This window comes from Typopeltis vanoorti, chromosome 4 (genome assembly GCF_054136105.1).
Source record: "Typopeltis vanoorti isolate ZY-2024b chromosome 4, IOZ_Tvanoo_1.0, whole genome shotgun sequence".
NCBI lineage: Eukaryota > Metazoa > Arthropoda > Arachnida > Uropygi > Thelyphonidae > Typopeltis > Typopeltis vanoorti.
Genome location: NC_143552.1, coordinates 127,969,952 through 127,993,109, shown reverse-complemented (window position 1 = coordinate 127,993,109; position 23,158 = coordinate 127,969,952). Strand labels below are relative to the sequence as shown.

At 36.4% G+C, this 23,158-nt stretch overlaps 1 protein-coding gene across 4 annotated transcripts in view; it reads left to right on the top strand.

Annotated features, from left to right (window-relative positions):
- The window catches only part of LOC150107666 (ATP-dependent DNA/RNA helicase DHX36-like), a 589,788-nt gene that overhangs the window by 113,773 nt on the left and 452,857 nt on the right, over window positions 1-23,158 (top strand). For all 4 annotated transcript variants that reach the window (XM_090391452.1, XM_090391454.1, XM_090391451.1 and 1 more), the window contains one exon: window positions 9,280-9,353. In XM_090391452.1, coding sequence (XP_090247578.1) covers window positions 9,280-9,353 — 74 coding nt within the window. The remainder of the gene's footprint in view (window positions 1-9,279; window positions 9,354-23,158) is intronic.

The window sequence follows — 23,158 nt, the reverse complement described above, 5'->3', positions numbered from 1 at the left end:
CTCTGTTACTCTTTTCTTTCGCTACCTTCAACAATACTTTCAAGTCCTCTCTCATAAAAAATTTATCACCTTTCAATTCATTCCCGCCACAACTAACAATTCTTTCACCCTCTGTTTTTGCACTCTAATACTCTCACTTACATCCTTAAACTTCACACCCGGTAAGTACGATTTATTTAAACTCCCATCTATCACTCCTCTTAATAACGAGTCACCATACAACACTCTTTCCTTCATTTCAGAAACTCTCCTACTCTTACTCTTATTTTTCCTTTCAAACACTTGTTTATTTCCGTTAGCCGAGGCACTCTGGAAAAAGTTTTGCAGGTGCCCTAATTGCCGCTGCACATTTTGTATCACTGTGTGCAAGCTAGCGATCTCACTCCTTACAAATCCTCATTTTTTTCATCATTTAAACCATTTTCTCTCTCTGTATAGTTGCTTTCACTCTCTCTTTGATCACTGCTCTCATTGCCATCTTGTACAACATCACAATTCCCTATCAAGCCATTATTTTCACTCACATTCTGGCTTTCTTCAACCATAACTATCTCATACTTCAATTCCTCACTTTGCTTACACTTTCTGCACATTCTCCCACCACTATCACTTTCCATCAAAACTCTAGCCTCATTCGAGAATGCATACATCCCATACACATCGCATTGAACAAACTCCTTCACATTACAGTTTTTGAACACAGGCGTCGTATTTATGGACGGCATTATCTTACGTCACATTGCCGTTATGTGCTATACTATGAAATGTATCTTTAAAATACTAAATTAAATAAAACGGGATTCACACCAAAATCACACATACACAACAAGCTATCAAAATTAGACAATATTACGTTATGATTGTAACCAATATTCCAATTTTCACTCAAAATTATACTTACCTTTTAGGAGCGCTCTGAAAATACTACACACCATGTAGCCCTCTAGCGGCCAAATATCCATACTTGAAGTAGAAAAAGCTATAAAAGGCTTGAAATGTAGAAAGGCAACAGGAGTAGATGATATTCAATCAGAAATGCTGAAGTATGGTGGTATAAAAGTTGGCTGCACTGCCTAGTTCAGAAGGCCTGGACAGAGGAACGAATTCCTGATGATTGGAGTAGAGCTGTAATAGTACCCATATATAAAATGAGAAATAAAACTGAATATGAGAATTACCGTATTGAATGTTCTGGGCAAGATTTATGCCAATATACTTGAGAAACGGTTGAGAAGAATTGTGGAAGAACAAGCTGGTTTCAGGCCAAATAGAGGCTATCAGGATCAGATCTTCACTTTACGACAAATAGTTGAGAAAGCATGGGAATTTAACAAAGATCTCTATTTAAATTTTCTCGATCTGGAAAAGGCATACGACAAGGTGCCAAGATAGAAGCTATTCAATACACTACAGTTATATGGTGTCAGTGGGACATTATATCAAGCAATGCTTAGTCTTTATTTGAGTTGTAAGTCAGCAGTTATTGAAGGAAGTACAGGAAGATGGTTTAATGTTAAATCTGGTGTGAGACAAGGATGTGCATTATCCCCCTCTGTTATTCATTATCTATATGGATCACATTATGAAGGAAAGTGGTGTTAAACATGATATCAGAATTGGAGATATTAATGTCAGCTCTTGTCAGATCAAAAAATGATCAATCACCAGGAATTGACAGTATAAAATCTGATGAATTAAAAATTGGTGGACAAATACTCTTTAAAGCTTTAGCAGAAAGGTTTACCTGATATATACAATTAAGGAAAATACCTACTGAATGGAAAACATCAAAGACCATAATTCTGCATAAAAAAAGGTAATAAAGAAGACATCAGTAACTATATACCCATCTGTCTATTAGCACACACATATAAAATATTCGCTAGAGTCATCCTAAGCCGAATACAAACCTCCATCAACGAAAATAGCTGCAAAGAACAGGCTGGTTTCAAAAAAGGCTTTTCAACAATAGATCACATTCAAACTATTACTTAGCTAACAGAAAGATGCAGGGAATACCAGATCTCACTTTGTCTTCTTTTTATAGATTTTAAAAAGGCATTTGACACTGTTGAGCATAACCCAGTTTTCCAAGCTTTAATAGAACAAGGCGTAGAAAAAGCATACATCCAACTCATAAAAGATATCTACAAAGAAGGCACAACAAATATCACCCTTTTCAATCACCCAATTAAAATTAACTTGAGTACGTCTTATGACCTAATCTCTTTACATCTACTTTGGACAGCATCATTCGAAAAATTGTCATGAAAGATGGAATAAACATTGATGGTGAAATCTTAAATATCCTATTATTCTCTGATGATGTGGTATTAATATCTCACTCACTGAAACTCTTAGAATTAGTGCTGAATAACATAAGCCAGAACTGCCAAATAATTGGATTGGAAATACACCTGGACAAAACAAGATGGATGAAAAACAAATACTGTAAAGATCATACAATCGCTCTAGAATCTCACACCATTGAAAAAGTTGAAGAATACGCTCGTTGCAAAGGTTGAGCAAGCTAACATCACTCCTATCTCAGTATCTCCCATAATGCAGAACACATTTCCTTGCGGATATGTATAATGTTATGCATTAAGGGAAGGGCCACTACCCAGACTAGTTTCGACCTTTATTGGGAAATATTATGGGAGATACTGAGATAGGAGTGATGTTAGCTTGCTCCACCTTTGCAACAAGTTGCCCAGTGTTGTACCACCTTACCTCAGTCCTGAAGATACTTTCAGGTGCAAACTTTGTTTGCTTACACTTGGATAAAGGATTAAACTAAATTTATTATAGTCTAACCCCAGTCTTGAAGATAATTTCAGGCGCAAACTTTGTTTGCTCACACTTGGATAAAGGATTAAACTCAATTTATTAATGTACACTTGGGTTTATTCAGTTTATTTCATTTGAGCCAGAACCTGTATTATACAGGGTGGTTCAAAATTCCATGTAAAAACTTTGAGGGGAGGTAATGAACATCAAAATCAACCATATTCACACAGGAAAGCATGACTGGAAACACCACCCAAAAGTGATAGGTGGCGCTGTTCACCAGCGCTCCAGATGAGCAGTTGGGGTTTTCTCATTCAAGCTTTCGGCGACGTACGAAGAACATGCATCGTTTTATGAATGCTGAGATGGCAGACATGCATCTCGTTTACAGGTTAGCTGACGGTAATGGACGAACTGCTGCACGGATGTATTGCGAAAGGTACCCAAACAGATGGGTACTGCATCACCAAATGTTTGTGCATTTGCATCAGAATTTGTGTGACTATGGATCATTCAGGGATCGCAGGCATGATAGTGAGTGGCCATGATCGATGCAAAATCCTGCCATGGATGAAGAGGTGTTGCATGCGATGGACAATAATCCAGAGACAAGCACATGTGCCGTTGCCTCTGCTATAGGAGTATCTCGATTCAGTGTATTGCGCATTTTGCACTCTGAGTCCTTGCATCCATTTCATCTGCAATGGGTCCATTTACTGATAGCCGAAGATTAACCTCTACGTGGAATTCGCTCAGTGGTTTCTGCAGAAAAGTGTCATAGACCCAGATTTTCCAACTTGTGTTTTGTTCACTGATGAAGCTTCATTTACCTGCAAGGGGGGGGGGGTCTTCAATCACCACAATGCTCATGTGTGAGCCCATGAGAACCCACATGCTGTGCGATCACATGCTGCACAATAATGCTTCGCCATCAATGAATGGGCAGGTATCGTCGCTGACTGTTTAGTCGGCCCATATACCTGTTACCACCCTGACAGGACTCCCAGTGACTGTGCATCGGCAGATGTGGTTCCAACACGGCGGGGCTCCAGCCCATTTTGACATTTCTGTGCATCAGTATTTGGACAGGTCCTTTGGGGCCCGATGGATTGGGCATGGTGGACCCGTTGCATGGCCCCACGCTTACCTGATTTATCGATCATTGATTTTTTTCTGTGTGGGGACCCTTAAAGCCATGGTGTGCGAAATGACTGTTGCCTCTGACATGTGCCTCGTGGCAAGAATTGCCATCGCCACTGCTAATATCTGGAAAACTCCAGGTATTTTCTAAAATGTACAGCAATCAATGTGTCGTCTGTGTCAGGCATGCATCACTTCTAATGGTCGTAACTTTGAGCACCTGATGTGAAACCATATTATGTATCAAACTACTATTGAACTGTTCAGTTACGCCTAATAAAGTTTTTTACACTACTTACTGCCTTGTGTTATTTCTGTATCCGTGTCCCTGTTAGTACCTTCCGGTGGCATTTCCAGTCATTCTTTCCTATGTGAATATTGTTGATTTTGATGTTCTCTACCTTTCCTCAAAGTTTGTATGTGGAATTTTGAACCACCCTGTATATGCTTATTGTTCTTTTACACCTATGTGGTGTATGAGGCAATGAGTTTAGTGTACCATCCTCTTTGGTCCAGTGCTGTTTCTCTTGCTCTCCCCCAGCTCACCCATTCTAATTTTTTTTCGTTCTTTGATTACTATCTGGCGCCATGTCTATTTTGGGTCTTCCCTTCTTCCTTTTATCAGGCACCTATGTCAATGTTGTTCAGATGTTGGCATTCTCAATACATGATCTATCCATGTGCATCTGCATTTCTTTAACTCTGTTGTGATGGGTTTGGTTTTTGTTTTGTATATTTCAATATTTGAAATTTTATTTGGCCTTTAAATTTTGAGAATTCTGCAAAGACATTTTGTTTGGAAGGTATCAATTTTATTTTCTTGTTGGTTGGTAAATTTCCATGATTCACTTCCATAAAGTAGTACAGATTTAACAACTGAATTAAAAATTTGCACCTTGAGGTTTATTTTTATATTTGATGATTTCCAAATTTTCTGTATAGTTTTAAATGCATAGCAAGCTTTTTTTATTCTTATTCGTTTGTACCACCTTCCATGTTGACAGTTGCTCTGAGGTAATTAAAAGTGTTTGTCACTTCTACTTGATTTCCACTTGTAAAGATTGGATCATTCTTTTAACTGTTGATTTTTAATATCATTGGTTTTCTTCTCAATGATGTATAAACCTAATTGTTTAGCAGTTTCATCTAGCTTTGTTGTCTTAATTTTCCTATCTTGAAATCTAGATGATATTTAGTACAATGTCGTCAGCATAGTCCAAATCTTCCATCTTTTTCAGGTTTTCAGCATGTGTACCGCATTACCCAGTCTGTGATAATGATGAAATTCCAGACATGACACAGCCTTGCTTAACACCAGTTTTGATGTCAAAACTTTTGGAGGTTCTTCTGTTTACTAGGATTTGACTCTTACTTTCATCATGCAAATATTTTTTGATATTTATTATTTTTTCACCCTGTACACCCCTTGAGGGTGGGTACATGGCAGGAATTTAATGATGATGATTATTTTTTCAGAGAATCCATACATTTTTAAGATTTTCTATAGACATTCTCTGTCTATGCTGTCAAATGCTTAATTAAAATCAATGAAGTTTAGATATATAGTTGAATTTTGTTCCACACTCTGTTCCATTATGTTTCTAAGAATAAAAATTTGATTCATTGTGCTTCTTTCATTTCTGAAACCTGCTTGTTCTATTCTCAGTGTTTTCTCTGTACTATCTTTTGTTCTATTTATTATAATTCTAGTGAAGATTTTTGATGGTACTGACAATAGGCTGATTCTTCTCCAGTTGGTGCAGCCTGTAAGATAAATTTTTTTTTTTTTTTTTTTGAATTTTGACTTTTTTATGATTCTTTCCAAGTACTCGGAACCTTCTCAGATGCCCAGATGAAATTAAACAGGTTATACAGTATAGTTGCTAATGTTTTTAGGCTAGCTTTGAACAATTCCGTACTAATGTTATCATTTCCACTTGCTTTTCTATTCTTTTGGATCTTGATTGCTCCCATGATTTCTTGCACTGTGATTTCTTTCATGTTTACATCAAGTTTGAAATCATTGGTATCGAAAGGGGATTCAATATTTGGATTTATAGAATCATATTTAACATTTAATAGTTCTTCAAAATACTCTTTCCATCTTTATTGACTTCTTGCTCTTGAGTTAAAAGTTGACTGTTTTTATCTTTAACTCCACATTCATTCTTCTGATAGATTCCACCAAATTGCCTTATAATTTTATAAACTTCTCCAAGATTTTCAGTATCATTTGCTCTCTGAGTATAATCAGTCAACAGCTGATAGTAGTTTCTCCTGTCATTTCTGGTGGAGGACGCTTCACCATTTTATGTACTTCTCAGTATTGCTCCTGATATTCTCTGCATAATCTTTCTGACTTTGAGTTTTATTTTTTCTTTTATCTTTTTCCTTTCTTCAATTAGTTTTAATGTATTTTCTGTAATCCATTCTTTATGTGACTTCCTACTTGCCACTCCTAAAATATCTTCTGCAGTTTTGTTAAAGGTTTCTTTACACTTTTCCCAGTTGACTTCAATCTTATTTTCCTCATCATTACCATTCGATTCTTCCAAAACTGAGAATCTGTTCTTCAGTTCATCGGTGAATTTCTCTTTTGTTTTCTTTTCCTTCAGTTTATCAATGTTATATATAATTTTCTTATTCTTTCTCAGTTTTGAATTTCTTGCTAGCTTTAGTTTGATTACCACAATTAGCAGAAAATGGCCTGAAGTTACATCAGCTTCTCTTTTGACCCTTACATCTTGTAGTGTTCTCTTGAAAGTGTTACATATAGCAAATTGAGCAATCTGATTTTTTATTTTTCCATCAGGGGAAATCCATGTTATTTTTTGAATTTCTTTATGTTTAAACATAGTACCTCCTATGATGAAGTTATTTAATTTGCAGAAGGATGTAAAAAGTTCTCCATTTTCAGTTTGTTCACCACTCGCTTCGTTCCCTATAGCACATTCATCATTCTTCTTTCTTTTTTCCTACTTTTAGCATTCATGTCTTCCATCACAATTACTAGGTCATGTTTAGGAACTTTGTCAATCACTTTTTGAAGCTGATCATAGAATTTTCCGTTCTCCATTTCTTCAGTATTATTTGTGGGTGCATATGCCTGTACTGGTCAATTTTGTGAACCTGGCGAAAAATCTAGCTTTAATTATTTGATTATTTACTGGGTTTCAATCCATCAGACTTTTCCTCGCTTTCTCACTTACAGTCATCGCAACTCTTTTTTCATGTCTTGCATCATCAAACTACATAGGCTAACCACTCACATCATCATCTAACCACATATGCTTACCACTCAGCCAGCGAGGCTAGCCGAGTGGTTATCATATCCGCTCTCCAGCCAAAAGGCTGCGGGTCCGAATCCCGCTGTGGGCATGGATGTTTGTGATTGTCTGTGGTAATACTAGTGGTTGTGGTGGTCGGCGGTAGATGGCATTGGCGTAGTTAGTGGATTGAGTGGTGCTGACAGAGTTGTAAAGCAGGTGCCCTCCCTTAATGAGTTTTTGGACTCTCTGGAGGTATCAAATAATAATAATCTTCAGCCTGTCTGTCTTGTTTCAGCAATTCCTAAGATATCAATACCATATTTATTCATTTTGTTGACTATCTGCCTGGTTTTTCCGATTTGATACATTGTGTGGACATTCCATGTTCTGATTTTAAGTTTAATTTTAGGGTGAGTGATTGACCTCATCTGCAAGTGAGATTCCATAAGGCTTGGCCCCCCACTTGCATCATAGATGTTGGCTCCTCTCCAAAGTCCTGCAAGTAGTCATCTGTCAGGGAACTACAGGTCGTAGCACTCTGCCCCCAAGAGATTTCTTGCTTCACTAATGGTTTCTGTAATCAGCACTTTTTTATGAGGATGGGATGTGCGATTAGCCCATCGCTCAACCTTCTTCTTTTACCCAGGCTTAGGACTAGCATAGGAACGAGCCTAAGTTTCACCTATTGCAGAGTTGCATTATATATACTACTTTACAAATATTTTCATGACCACTGTCATCAAAATTGGCATCCATAATTCACTTGCTCACCTCTAAATCTGTTTAAACACGTGCAGAAACTATTCCACACTCCTTTGTAATTTAACTCCAAACTCACAGAACAAATATTTCAGAATTGCCTAATATACTGTACACAGTCTTGCCATAAATACTGCTACAACTTCCACACACCCCCTGTGTTGCCCACAGAATTATACAAGCCCGGTTCCATTAGTGGTGCTGTGTGAAGCCAAGAGAGAGTGTTGTCTAGATGTACAGGTTAACATGGAGTGGGGAGATTATGAGAACCATGTTGCTGTAATATCACTTTGCAAGGTTGGAATGCAGCCACCAGTTATTTTCAACACACTAAAAACATTCAGGATCAATAGGATGTTTGTGTATTGGACGGTTAACCATTATAACAATACAGAAGACATAACTAACAAAGAACAGGTTGACCACACTGCATTAGGATGTAACAGCTTGTGAGGACTGTGAAGGCATGCCTCTGCTGTAATCCTGTGTGAATGCAAAAAGTGATGTTGCTAGAAACGAATGTTTTACAGAGAACAATGTCATGTGTACTAACACTGATGAACTGGGGATATGAGCCTTGTTCTACTGGATGCTTCCTAACATCACAAATTATGTAATGGTGACAAAATCCATGGTACTTCTCTGGTGGTATGTGAACAACAGACACAGAGGTATATTCTTCACAGATGAGAAGATTTTCACTATTGAAGAGATGTTTAACTACCAAAATGATTGGGTATATGCCATCCTGGAATCCTGGGTGTTATGGCACATGTTGTGCAACCCCAGAGCATATACCATATCACCCAGGATTCCAAGTGTTCACCACTCCATGTTAGTGATAGTTTGGTGTGTGTGTGTGTAGGGGGAGGGATGTAATGTTATTACAAATGTGCCATTATCTTAACTGTGTACATTCTCAAAAGATTATGAATATAGTGTATTCTGTATCTGCAAGCCTTTTAGTAACCATTATAATTTCTAAATGCATTTTGATTTTTGAGAATTTTCATTAGCAGTATGTATACATTAGGTTTAGGAAGTGCATAATATTCCAATATTGACATTCCATCAGCATCACAGTTTTGGTTTTCTTAAAATAAAATGCATTTGAATATGCAGTATCTAAATATAAAGAATTTTCATTCTGCTGTGTGATGATGCACTTTTTTATTTTTTTAACAAAAAAAAAAAAACATTTTTAGTGGAATTTGAATCATACTAACAAACATTGAAATTGAATTAAAATTAAATGTTGCTATTATTGGTTTATTTCAAAGTATCGATTTGCAGTCTGTATAGTTTTAACAAATTTTAATAGGTTGCAGAACGAGTTGCACAGGAACGAGCTGAAAGTTGTGGATCAAGTGTTGGCTATGAAATCAGGCTAGAAAGGTAGAGAATCATATATATTAACAAAATATATAACCAGGAAGTAATTTAAGTGGAATAGTCATTATATATAAAAAATAACTGCATTTCTTGTTAAAGCCATATAGCCAAATACTTTAAATGGAACTATAGCAACTTTCTGCATGGGAAAGTTTGACACGCTAGTCTCGTTTAAACTATTTGGCTATTTACTCTTTATGGTGAACCCACAGAAATTTCAAAAAAAAAAAAAGTTTGTTATAGAGTAAGGTTTGCTGTAGCAAATTTTTCTTTAAAATGGTATTGGTGTTTTTAGAGCTTTGTCTAGGACTTATTGCTAGGTTGTCAATGAGTGAGGTTGCTATAATGGTGTTTATTAATAAAACACATAAAGACCACAGTAATAACTTTTAATTAATAACGGTACAAATATTTTGTACTGAAATTAACAGTGCATCTTTAGTGTCTTACAAACAGTTAAAAGAATGGAATTCAAAGTAAAGAACAGCCGTGGATCACCAATTAACATTATTGCCGTGTGCTAGGAGATTAATTACTAAATATTAGTAAATAATCCTTTAAAGATAATTAATTTTTATGGTTGCATAAAATAAAAGTCTCCCAGATTTTTAAGAGAGAGAGACAGTCATTTCGATTTAGATTCGGCCAATGTAAAATAGCTTCACAACTTTCTTTAAAGAGGCGTTCATATTTGAACCTGCATCTATGGAGGAGAAGAGCTTTATCCCACTTGATATTATGAGTAGTGTCAATGCTGTATTGTGCTTGACCAGACTTATGAGGTTTCATAATTCTGGTACAGCATGTGAATGCAATGTATCTTATATTGGATAAACAGGCCATTCTGTGGAAAAAACTGGAAAAAATCTGTGGGAAACTTTTATTTTATGCACCCATAAAAATTAATTATCTTTAAAGGATTATTTAATAATATTTAGTAATTAATCTCGCCAATTAACATTGTTGTGGCAACAATGTTAATTGGTGATCCACTGACTGTTCTTTACTTTGTATTCCATTCTTTTAACTGTTTGTATGACACTGAAGATGTACTGTTTATTTCAGTACGAAATATTTGTACCTTTATTAATTAAAAGGTATTACTGTGGTCTTTATGTGTTTTATTATTAAATATACTATGCCACAAGTACCTCTAAAGATTATAATGGAAATGGTATTTACCATTGTGAGAATCGACTGTGAACTTTTTTTTTTCATCTCCGTCCCTTATCATTATAGTTATAAATCTTGATGGAAACATTTTCACTTGGCTATGCTACCAATTATATATTTGGTTTAATCCTTTATTCAAGTGTAAGCAAACAAAGTTTGCATCTGAAATATTTTCAGGACTGGGGCTACTCGTGGTAAAGGTGGTATAAGTTCTCATCACTTGCCTTAGTATCTCCCATAATGCAAAGTACATCTCCTTGTGGACATGTATAATGGTATGCATTAAGGGAAGGGTCACTACCCAGACCGGTTTCAACCTTTATTGTGGTCTCATCAGTGGGAGCCAGACCCAGAGGTGGTGATACTAAGGTGGAAGTAATTGAAAAGTTATATTTTTATATACGAGTTGCCAAAAGTTGCCACACCTTATTATTGAAATTCTTTGGATTAGAGATAAGTTGATGGAAGTTTTTTCACTTGGATATGCTAACAATTATATATTTGGTTTAATCCTTTTTTATAAATCTTATTTAAGTTATAAATCTTATTTAAAACCCTTATTTTTATAAATATCCTTTGTGTTTATTATGTATGATCTCACCATCATGTCTTATTATATCTCAACTGGTGATTAGGAGGGAAAAATCTTTATATGAAGAAATATCTCTTTTTAATCCTTCTCATATAATCAATTCATGCTATATCATTCTTAGCTCTCAACCTGATAAGTGTTTTTTTTTTTTTCTTCTTAAATTGTGATTTTAAAAGTGTTTGCTTTGGTTGTTGTTTTGATTAACCTTGAAGTGCTAGTTAATGTTACGAAAATGGAGGCAGTGGTGAAACACACACACACCAGCAATGTTGAAGATTTCATCTCGGACATAAAGTTTTTCTCTGGACTTTTTGCAGTGGATAGCTGCAACAGTTGTTTAATCCTTTTTTATACAATACCATGTAAGTGCCAAAAAATGTTAATGGTTTATGAGTTAAAAAAAAATGTTAATGGTTAATGATGAAAGGTCAGTTCGAAAAATGAGAATAGTATCACCAGGAGTAATCAGAAAATGGTTGGACGTGCTGGCAATGATAAAAATAGAAGTGACATGGAAGAGCTTAGGCAAGAGTTAATGAAAATGAAGAGTCAGATTAAATTTATAGAGGAGGAAATTGAACATTTACATGCTCACTTTCCTCCTCCAAGAAGAAGAGACTGAGAGAAGGATTTTAATATGAAGAAGTAAATGAGAAGGATTTTAATACAAAGAATCAAGTATCTAAAGACAATAGGATGGTTTTATATGGTGATTCGATCATTAAAGGTGTGATAAATAGTAAGGTACATAATACATGTTTCCCAGGTAGTACATTGAAACAAATATCAGATGCGTTGCATAGAAGGAAGGAATGGGTGTCATATAAGTGGTGGACATAAATGACTTAGATAGTAAGATAAAGAATGTGAAAAGGGATTTGAAGAAGTTGTTGCAGAAGGTCTTGCAGGAATGTTCCAGGAAGTTAACAACAGCTTTAACTTATCTCTTTAACTTGAGATTTCCCAAGTTCCAAAGGAGTGGAAGAGGGCAAAATTGTTCTGCTTCATAAAGGGTATGATAAGACAGATAAGGATATATCGTACGACTGTAAATCCACTTGTGTTCTATCTCCGTATGAGACCGACTAACACACCTTTAGTCGAAAGAGACCAGATAAAGGTTCCTCACATCATGGATGGGAATAGAACCCATGTCTTTCTGACCAAAGGGCTTCTTCTGTACTGATTAAGCTATGGAGACTCTAGAAATAGAATAACTTGCAGTTACAAGAAATTTCATAGACTCTACATAGCAATAGTGGTGGTTGTATTTTATCTTTCAGAGAAAGTAAAAGAATTTAATTTCATTGATAGGTTTGTATGTTACTGAGAGATGGAATTTTTTTCAGGATATGAGTAACTTAACTTCATTCAGAAGTTCCTTGAATATATGGAATCAGTATCATATGAGAGTCATCTTTTCTTATAAAATTGGAAAAAAATGTTTGGAATTGTAGCAATTTAGAGAAGAGGTTTACTTGATACTAATGATTTGATAATAAAATATTTATGTTCAGGATGATGAGTTGATTTGTAATTGATACAGCAGCCAGAGGAAGTTGTTTGCAGTAAACAGAAGTTATGACTGAACCATTTTCTTCTCATTTATAAAGATATCAAGAAAAGATAAGGTTTTTTTTGTTTGATTCCATTTCCAAGGTGAATTTGATTCTAGGGTGTAAGTTATTAATTTTTTGAAGGAAGACTTCTGGTTCTTGATGTAAATTATAATAGATGAGAAGTACCAAGGCAGTTGATGTAAAGTCAACAACCTCTCTACATAAGTAGTCTAATCTTGAAAATATTTCATGCACAAACTTTGTTTGCTTACATTTGAGTATTCTTGTGTATTATAATTTACTTGGAAGTCAAGTAAAAAAAATCCAAAAAGCATTTTGCCTTACTATCTTAATCGGTTGGTCTAGCACCCACTGATGAGGCTTCAATGCAGATTAAAACTGCTCTGGATAGTGACCCTTCTCATAATATATAGCAGTATACAAATCGAAAAAAAAAAAAGGGTCCTTGCATTATGGTATATACAGGAGTTGGACAAAATAATGTGAACACCATGTTATAGGAGTTAATGTGATTAGTGTATGCTACACCGTAAAAAAATACAGATATCGTTTGTTGGTTTTTTTTTCTTCGCTTGTATTCTCTAGGTTATATGCTAATGTAGTACAAGTTGTGTTCAGCAGTGGTTAGTCTAGGCTGTCGGTAAAATGGGTCACTTGTCAGACTTACAAAGAGGACAAATCTTGGGAGCCCGTTTAGCAGGAGTGTCTGTAACCAGAACAGCCCAGTTGGTTGGTGTGTCAATAGCAACAGTCTTAATAATAAAATGACTGCATACACAAAGCATGGCAAGACTTCATTGGCAAAGAAGAATAGTGGCCAAAAAAACAAAATTGAATGATGGAGACCGTTGAATAACAAGGATTGTGTCCAAACAACACAGAACTACTGCAGCAAAAGTGACAGCTGAACTCAATATCCACCTTGGATACTTATTTTCACAATGACCATTTACAGAGAACTTCACAAAGCCAACATCCATGGACAATCTGTAATTTCTAAACCTTTAATCACAAAATCCAGTGCGAAACTGTCAAACATATGGTGTCAGGAACACAAAACCTGGACAGCTGATGACTAGAGATAAATGATATGGTCCGATGAGTCATCATTTACTTTATTCACATCCACAGGTCAGGTTTATATATGGAGAGCCTCCCAAGGAATTGGGCAATTCAGACTGTCTGGTTCCACTTGTCAAGCATGGGGATAATCCTAAATGGTTGCGTTACTGCCAGAATGTACATGGACATTCTGGCTGATCTGGTGCATCCTATGGTCCAAATGTTGTTTTCCAATAATCATGCCATTTTTCAAGATGATAATGTACCCATACATACAGCTAGAACAGTTCAGTCTTGTTTTAAAGAGCATTGAGAAGAACTTCAACATCTGACTGATTATCATCGAACCACTCTGGACAATTTTGGAGTGCAGAGTGAGAAGTAGATTTCCTCCTCCAACATCTCTCAAGCAACTGGCAGATATTCTGATCGACAAATGGTACAACATTCCACTGGAGACTATTAAAAAGTTTTATGAATCTATTCCATGATGGTTGGCAACTGTATTGAAGACAAATGGTAGTTTCACACGTTATTAATAAAGACACATCACCTATTTCCCATTATTAGTTCACATTATTTTGTCCAACCCTACTATACTGAAGCAATTCATGTTTAGTTAACAGCCATTATATACCCAGATGTAAAGATTCTTCATGTGTAAACTTTGTTCACACTTCAGTGAAGGATTAAAACAGGAATATAATTTCTTGTCTGTTATAACTTGCATGGTAACTAAGTGAAGAAAAGCTTTCCACATATCTTGATGCGAGTTCATTACTTTATAGCAAAAATATCATCCACTTATTATTATTATGGACACCTACATGGAGTTTGTAGACCCATCATGGGAAGTTCACTAACATTCTATTAACATAAATTAAAGATACCAAGAAAGATGCCTTGTAAGCAAACAGAGTTTGCACCTGAAGTATTTTCAGGACTAGGGCAACTCATATAAGGAAGCTAAGACTTCACATCACTTGCCGTAGTATCCCATAATGCAAAGCACATCTCCTTGCAGACTTGAAGGGTCACTACCCAGACCGGTTTCGACCTTTATTGAGGTCTCGTCAGTGGGAGTTAGACCCAGAGGTGATACTAAGGTTGAAGTAATGCAGAAGTCTTATTTTCATATATTCAAATATATGAAATTTCATATATCCAAAAAGGTGTTCACAGCTTTATTAAATTACTCTGGATTAGAGAAAGATGTTAGAAGTTTTTTCATTGCCCTGGTCCTGAAAATACTTCAGGTGCAAACTTTGTTTGCTTGCACTTGGATAAAGGATTAAACTAAGTATTAAAGAACCCTTGGTATCTTTAATTTATAGTATAACCAAGTGAAAAATCTTTTAACATTCTATAAACTAACCATCATCTGCACAATACCTGTCATACTTCACTTTGAATTTATTCACTGACACAGCATTTCACAAATGACCCTGGAAACCCATTCCACTGATTCACTGCTTTCTATGCAAAAAAAATATAGTCCTCATGCCATTGCTAACTAAACTTTTTTTTTTTTTAAATTTCTAGGGATAATCCCCAGCTCTCCCCCACATTACTCATGCACTGAAAAATTTCCTCCATGTAAATCCCACAACAACCTTTAAGTTACTTATATTTCTCTCTCATAGCCCTACCACCCTTTTCTCCTATGCCAATTTCTATAACTAGCAAATCATTCTGTTCTTATAAGGAACATCCCATAGACCTGCCACCATCTTGTTAACTCACTTCTGGATTTTTTCCACTTCATCTCCAAAGAACCCAGGTGATCAGATCTGTGGAATATAGTCCAGACAGAACTGTATCAAGGCCTTATAAAGAGGCACGGTGACCTCCTTACATGCTTGTTAGCATGTTCTTTGATAATCAGGTAATCCTGTGAGCTATTTTAGTCACTTTTGCCACATTTTCTTTGAATGCCAAATTAGGGCCCACTAGATCTTGAAATCCTTAGCTACATTAATTTATTGCAGTTCAGTTCTATCGCTGTAGTGCACTGCTAACAGTCTTTTCATTTCAAAATGAATAACATTGCACTTTCTACATTAAACCAATAGCCATATTTATTGCCCATATTGTTTATATAAAACTTCTTTCAAGATCTCCATATCATCTTAACTATTGCTCAACTCAATTTTACATCATCATCAGCAAATAACCGAATATTTCTCCTCAAATCATTTTCGATATAATTAATGTATAAGTTAAATAGCAGTAGCTCAAGTACAGAACCTTGTCACATGCCTTCTACTAGCCTTAACTCCAACAATTTTCTGATATCTGTCCATTAGTCACCCCTTTCATCCACCTCACCAGCTTCATATTATCATCACCACACCCTTCATTGGGATCATCAGACTTGTCATGGTAGGTTCGCTCAACTGACAACTTTTATTTATCATATCGAATCTAAAAACTTTTAACACTTCCTGCATTCACAACATATTCTGGTATTGCATTCCATTCATCCACAGTTCTCCATGTAAAAAAATCTACTCCTCACACCCTTCACCATGCTCTTACATAAGTGAGATGGATAGGTGGGTGGTTGATGGAGAGATATCAAAGAGTAGTTTATTCAGGAGTAGAGTCCAAAAGACGGCCTGTGACTAGTGGTGTGCCGCAGGGTTCTGTTCTTGGACCACTGCTGTTTAATCTGTTCATTAACGATATAGGGAAGGATCTAAGTGGAACAGTTCATTTGTTCACTGATGATGCAAAGTTGGGTAGGGCGATAGTGAATGCAGAAGATGTCAAAGTCTTGAAGGATTACTTAGATAGATTGGAGTTCTGGGCTAAGGAGAATGGATGTCAATTTAATGTGACAAAACGTAAGGTTATGCATTTTGGGGTGAAAAGATTGGCAGCTGTATACCACATTGGTGGAACTGTACTCCAAGAGATTGATGAGGCCAGGGACTTGGGAGTGTTGGTGGATAGGAAGATGAAGTTTAGGGGGCAGATTGCAAAAGTAGCTAAATCAGCTCATCAACTCACTTGGTTGTTGAAAAATACCTTGACGAGCAGAGACAAGCAAGTTATTGTACCTCTGTACCGAGCCCTGATAAGACCTCATCTCGAATACTGTGTCCAGATTTGGTCACCTCGGTTCCTTCTTGATGGGGAGGAGGTGGAGGAGAGGATCCAGAGGCGAGTGACTAAGATGATAGCAGGTCTATGGAATGAACCATATGAGAACAGGTTGAAGATTTGTGGGTTGCAGAAACTAGTTGATAGGCAGAAAAGGTGAGATATGATTGAGACATTCAAATTGCTAAAAGGATTCTATAGGATTAATTCAGAGGATATTTTTGAGAATAGGACTGGTGGTGGGAGAACTAGGGGACACCTATGGAAGCTGGGCAAGAGTGTGGTTAGCAGAGGTGTTAGAGCTGGGTTCTTTACTTTTAGAGTGGTAAATGAGTGGAATAAGCTGCCAGAGTCTATTGTGGGTGCTATGACAATGAGCGAGTTCAAGGCAAGGTATGATAGATATTGTGAGAATGTCGAATAGTTGTGTGGACATGACGTTTAGGGCCTCCCTCGATGAGTCTAAGGACTCCCTGGAGTGCCCGAAATAATAATAATAATAATAATAATAATAACTTCCAGGAATAGCCTTTGGTTCTTCCTCTGTCACCTTCTACTCTTTGTATAATCCCCTCTGGATTTTAATGTTATAAAATCCCCTCACTAACTTAAACATATTTATCATATCATCTCTTCTCCTCCGGTCCACCAAACTCTGCAATACACATTTCTTCAACCTCTTTCTATAGCCAGCATTCTAGAGTCCTGATATTGCCTTAGTCACTAATTTCTAGACCTTCTCCAATGTTTCCACATCACTCTAGGTGACTAAATTTGAGCACAGGAGTCCAAGTGTAGTCTGACCAGTGCTTTTATATAATTGTTGGAAGTTTTTTCCCATTTGGTTAGACTATAATAAATTTAGTTTAATCCTTTATCCAAGTGTAAGCAAACACCTGAAGTATCTTCAGGACTGAGGCAACTCGTGGTAAAGGTGGACCAAACTCTCATCACTCCTTGTCTTAGTATCTCACATAATGCAAAGCACATCTCCTTGCAGACATGTGTAATGCATTAACGGAAGGGCCACTACCCAGACCGGTTTCGACCTTTATTGAGGTCTTATTAGTGGGAGCCAGACCCAGAGGTGGGGATACTAAGGTGGAAGCAATGGAGAAGTCATATTTACTTATACGTCATAGATACTTTTGGATGCTGAAGAATACTTTGACGAGCAGAGATAAGCAAGTTATTGTTCCTCTGTATCGAGCCTCGATAAGACCCCATCTTGATTACTGTGCCCAGATCTGGTCACCCAGGTTTCTTCTTGATGGGGAGGAGGTTGAGAGGATCCAGAGGCGAGTGACCAAGATGATAGCAGGTCTATGGAATGAACCTTATGAAAACAGGTTGAAGATTTGTGGGTTGCAGAAATTGGTTGATAGGCAGAAAAGGGGAAATATGATTGAGACATTCAAATTGCTGAAGGGTTTCTATAGGATTAATTCAGAGGATATTTTTGAGAACAGGACTGGTGGTGGGAGGACTAGGGGACATTCATGAAAGCTGGGCAAGAGTGTAGTTAGTAAGGGTGTTAGAGCTGGGTTTTTTTACTTTTAGAGTGGTGAATGAGTTGAATAAGCTGCCTGAGTCTGTTGTGGGTACTATAACAGTGAATAAGTTCAAGCCAAAGTATGATAGATACTGTGTGAATGTTGAATATATTTGTTGGTCACAATAGCCCCCTTCTTATATAATTTTTTTTCAAATCTTTGGATAATTTGCAGCCACCTACTTATCGGCACTTACAGCTTCGCCTGTGATTAGAACATTATGTCGGCTATTTTTCAAACAACCCAGCGTTAACATGGAATTCTTCTTTACCATCATTGATAGCCTTTTCTTTCAAAGGTGCAAAGAAGAAACTTAATGCTTTTGATTTAATAAGGTCAGTTCTTAGCAGGATCCATTTTTGGTTACAATCTTTGATCCGTGTACAAAGAAGTCTCTCTAATTCAGTCATTATAATACTTTGTATTCAGCAGTGTTGCTTAAAATTGCTGTTATAGTTGATTCACCCATTTTTGTGTTCTTGTCTTATCTTTTCTGTGGACTCGCTTTGTTCACTTTCTTTATTATTTCAAGTTTTTCTTCCATTGAGATTACTTTTTAAATCATTTTCACACGTTCACTTTTTTGCTCACTAATTCTTTTACTCATGATGAAAGGTTGGGAAAATACTTTAAAATAAAAAAAAAATGTGAGGAAAATAACTGCAAAGGAGGTATGAGATATGATCAGGAAAATGCTATGTAATTAGCAGACGACATAAATTTTGGCAGTAAAAATTTGGAACATAGTATACATAGCATACATGGAAGAAGTGTAGTATGCCATTAAAAATAACTTTGTAAAATGTTTTAAATCAGTAACTAAATTATTTCATTCTGGTTGGTGAGGGATTTTTTAAAATAGTTAGCCATAAAAAATGTATAGATAGAAAATTTTTAAAATCTGTAACATTTATTTTTAAGATGTATATAGGCACACTAATCAAATTTTAGAGGCGCACTAATCAAATTTGAGTATCGAAATAAAATGACACGCTAATCGAAAACACACTAATCGGGGGTGCATTAATCGAGGGATTACTGTATATAAGAATAGGAATTGCTGGTAAGTAGAGTCGAGGTTGGAAAGGAACATGGAAATTTTGTGTGCATGACTTACTGTTGAGTAAGCAATTCATTTGAGCGGGATATCTAGATTTATGTAGTTTGCATGTTCATAAGTTTATGAACAGTCTCTGGATGAAGAGAGAGAGAGAGATGACATTATCTAATAGATTTTGAAAGTTTATTTTCCACTTGGTTAGAGTATAATAAATTTAGTTTAATCCTTTATCCAAGTGTGAGCAAACAAAGTTTGCGCCTGAAAGTATCTTCAGGACTGGGTTAAGGTGGTACACACCAGGGCAACTCGTTGCAAAGGTGGAGCAAGCTACCAACACTCCTATCCTAGTATCTCCTATAATGCAAAACACATCTCCTTGCGGATATGTCTATTGTTATGCATTAAGGGAAGGGCCACTACCCAGACCGGTTTCGACCTTTATTGAGGTCTCTTCAGTGGGAGCCAGGCCCAAGTCGAGATATCAGGCAGAAGCATTTGCAGGTCATCTCCACCTATAGGAATTGCCAATTGGTGTGCCACCCTTTTTTAATAAATTACTCTGGATTTAGAGAAAGATGTTGAAAGTTTATTTTCCACTTGGTTAGAGTATAATAAATTTAGTTTAATCCTTTATCCAAGTGTGAGCAAACAAAGTTTGCGCCTGAAAGTATCTTCAGGACTGGGTTAAGGTGGTACACACCAGGGCAACTCGTTGCAAAGGTGGAGCAAGCTACCAACACTCCTATCCTAGTATCTCCTATAATGCAAAACACATCTCCTTGCAGATATGTCTATTGTTATGCATTAAGGGAAGGGCCACTACCCAGACCGGTTTCGACCTTTATTGAGGTCTCTTCAGTGGGAGCCAGGCCCAAGTCGAGATATCAGGCAGAAGCATTTGCAGGTCATCTCCACCTATAGGAATTGCCAATTGGTGTGCCACCCTTTTTTAATAAATTACTCTGGATTTAGAGAAAGATGTTGAAAGTTTATTTTCCACTTGGTTAGAGTATAATAAATTTAGTTTAATCCTTTATCCAAGTGTGAGCAAACAAAGTTTGCGCCTGAAAGTATCTTCAGGACTGCAAATGACCTGCAAATGCTTCTGCCTGATATCTCAACTTGGGCCTGGCTCCCACTGAAGAGACCTCAATAAAGGTCGAAACCGGTCTGGGTAGTGGCCCTTCCCTTAATGCATAACAATAGACATATCCGCAAGGAGATGTGTTTTGCATTATAGGAGATACTAGGATAGGAGTGTTGGTAGCTTGCTCCACCTTTGCAACGAGTTGCCCTGGTGTGTACCACCTTAACCCAGTCCTGAAGATACTTTCAGGCGCAAACTTTGTTTGCTCACACTTGGATAAAGGATTAAACTAAATTTATTATATCTAATAGATTATTTAATTTATTAAGTTGATTTTTGGTGATAATTCCTTTCAAAGGCAGCATAGGTATTATAATTACAGAAGACACCAGTTTTATGTTAGTAAGTAATAGTAGAGTAAAGAATTATTATGACATATCCTTCATCTGCTTTTTCTCACAGGTTTGGAATTCCAATTATAAAAAAATTTGTTTTAAGCAAATATGTTTAAGCAATATGTTGAACTCTGGAGTTCATCTACTCTTCTTGCTATGATTATTCCGATTAAATTCTAAAGTTTATTTCTATCTTCATAGGAAAGGCAAGAGATATTGTGATTATTATGTAAAAAATCTAAGTAAGGGAAATGTTTTGATACTGTTGCTAATTATGTCATCAGGCTAAAACATTCATTTCATCTTGTATTAGATGTCAATTTGATATATTGACAACCCAATTAAGTTACTGGGCATAATTCTCTGAAAGGATGATGACCATCCATTGAAAGATGGAATGACCATTCCATTTCATCACCATTCCTTGATGATGAAAAGATGATCATTTCATCTTAAAATGGCCACTAGAGTGTCCTAAGTTGTGTAGTGTTGGAAAAAGCTCCAGAAAGATAAGTGCTATGTTGAGTAATAATTGGCAGTATTTCATGAATTTTAGTGTTGTACTATTTACTGTTGTGTTGTACTATTTTTGATAACGAAGAAATAAATCACATAGTACCCACAAATAAATCACATAATTTCTGTGTGATTTATTACCTGCCTTCTTTAAATATAACACAATGGCAGTACTGATGGGATCAACCACACGGTCATTGACTGGTGCGAAAATCTAGTGACATTAACGACATAGACTTTTCAAAAATGATTTGATGTTGTGAGTGTAATAATATGCATGGTGGAGTGTGAGAGAGGTGTTTGTGGAGGGAGAGAGAGAGAGAGAGAGAGAGAGAGAGTGAGTGTGATTGGGAGACGAGAGAAAGTATGGCTTTGTAGGAAATGTGATATATTATTAGACCACCAGGCAATGAATGCAAAACAGACTGAAAAGATAAAAGATGCCATGAATGAAAGCAATGGAAATGAAATGAAAGCTAGTGAAACTGAGAGAGTGAAAGAATGTGAGAATGTGGAAGTGAAAGTTAGCAATAAGGGAGCAAAAGAATGTATGAATGAGGATATGTGTGAATGTATTCTGAATGCCAAAAGGCTGAATAAGATAGGTGTAAAATGGATGAATGAGGCGCTTAAGCATGAAATCTAGAAGAATAAGGTACTTTGTAAGTGGCGATAATCAATTATACGAAGAGTATAAAGAACAAGCCACGAGAGTGACTTAGTAAGGAAAACAAAAGTGGAGTATGAGGAAATTGGCAAATCAGGTGGAAAAAACCCTAGAGTTCTTTTTTTTATTTTAGATATGTGGTAATTAGAAGACAGAATGATCATGGTAAGATGATGTTAATAGATGAAAATGATAGAATGGTATAAATGTCTTCTGCTGTAGAAGATATTGTTGAGGTATTCAGTGATCAATTTATAAGGGTGTTTCATCCTGATCAGGATGAAATTATAAGGGACTTAAGTGTAGAGGACATAGGAGAGGATGGCTTAATTGTGAGTGAGAAGGAGGTATCTGAGGAAATAAATAACCTTAATGTCAATAAGGCGAGAGGATTTGATGACATATCACCATGCATCTTAAGGGAATATTCCAGGAAATTGCCAATAGCATTGATATGCCAGTTTATTGAGTCTTACAACAGCACAGGTGCCAAGAGAGTGGAAGGAGGGTAAAATTATTCCACTGCATAAAGGTGGTGATAAAGATGTAGCTTCAAATTATAGGCCAATCTATATATCTGGAGTTGTGGTGAAGGTACTGGAGAGATTGGTGAGAAGTAGGATACAGAAATGGGTTGATAACAGCAGTATTCTCTGTGGTTATCAACATGGGTTTATTAAAGGGAGATCATGTTTTACTAACTTGTACTATAACAAGGTGATAAATACCTTGGACAGGGAAGATGCATATACAGCGGTGTACTTGGATTTTACAAAACCTTTTGATAGACTTCCACACGACAAACTGTTAAATAAATTGAAACAGATGTGATTGGATAACAGACTTTTGAGTTGGATCAGTGACTGGCTGTCAGATAGGTATCAAAAAAGTTGTATGTCGCGGTGCAGTATCCTGAAAGAGAAAAGGTCACTAGTGGTGTACTGCAGGGGTTAGTTTTGGGATCATTGTTGTTCAGTTTGTATGTTAATAATATTGGGATGGGTTTAACTAGGTGATA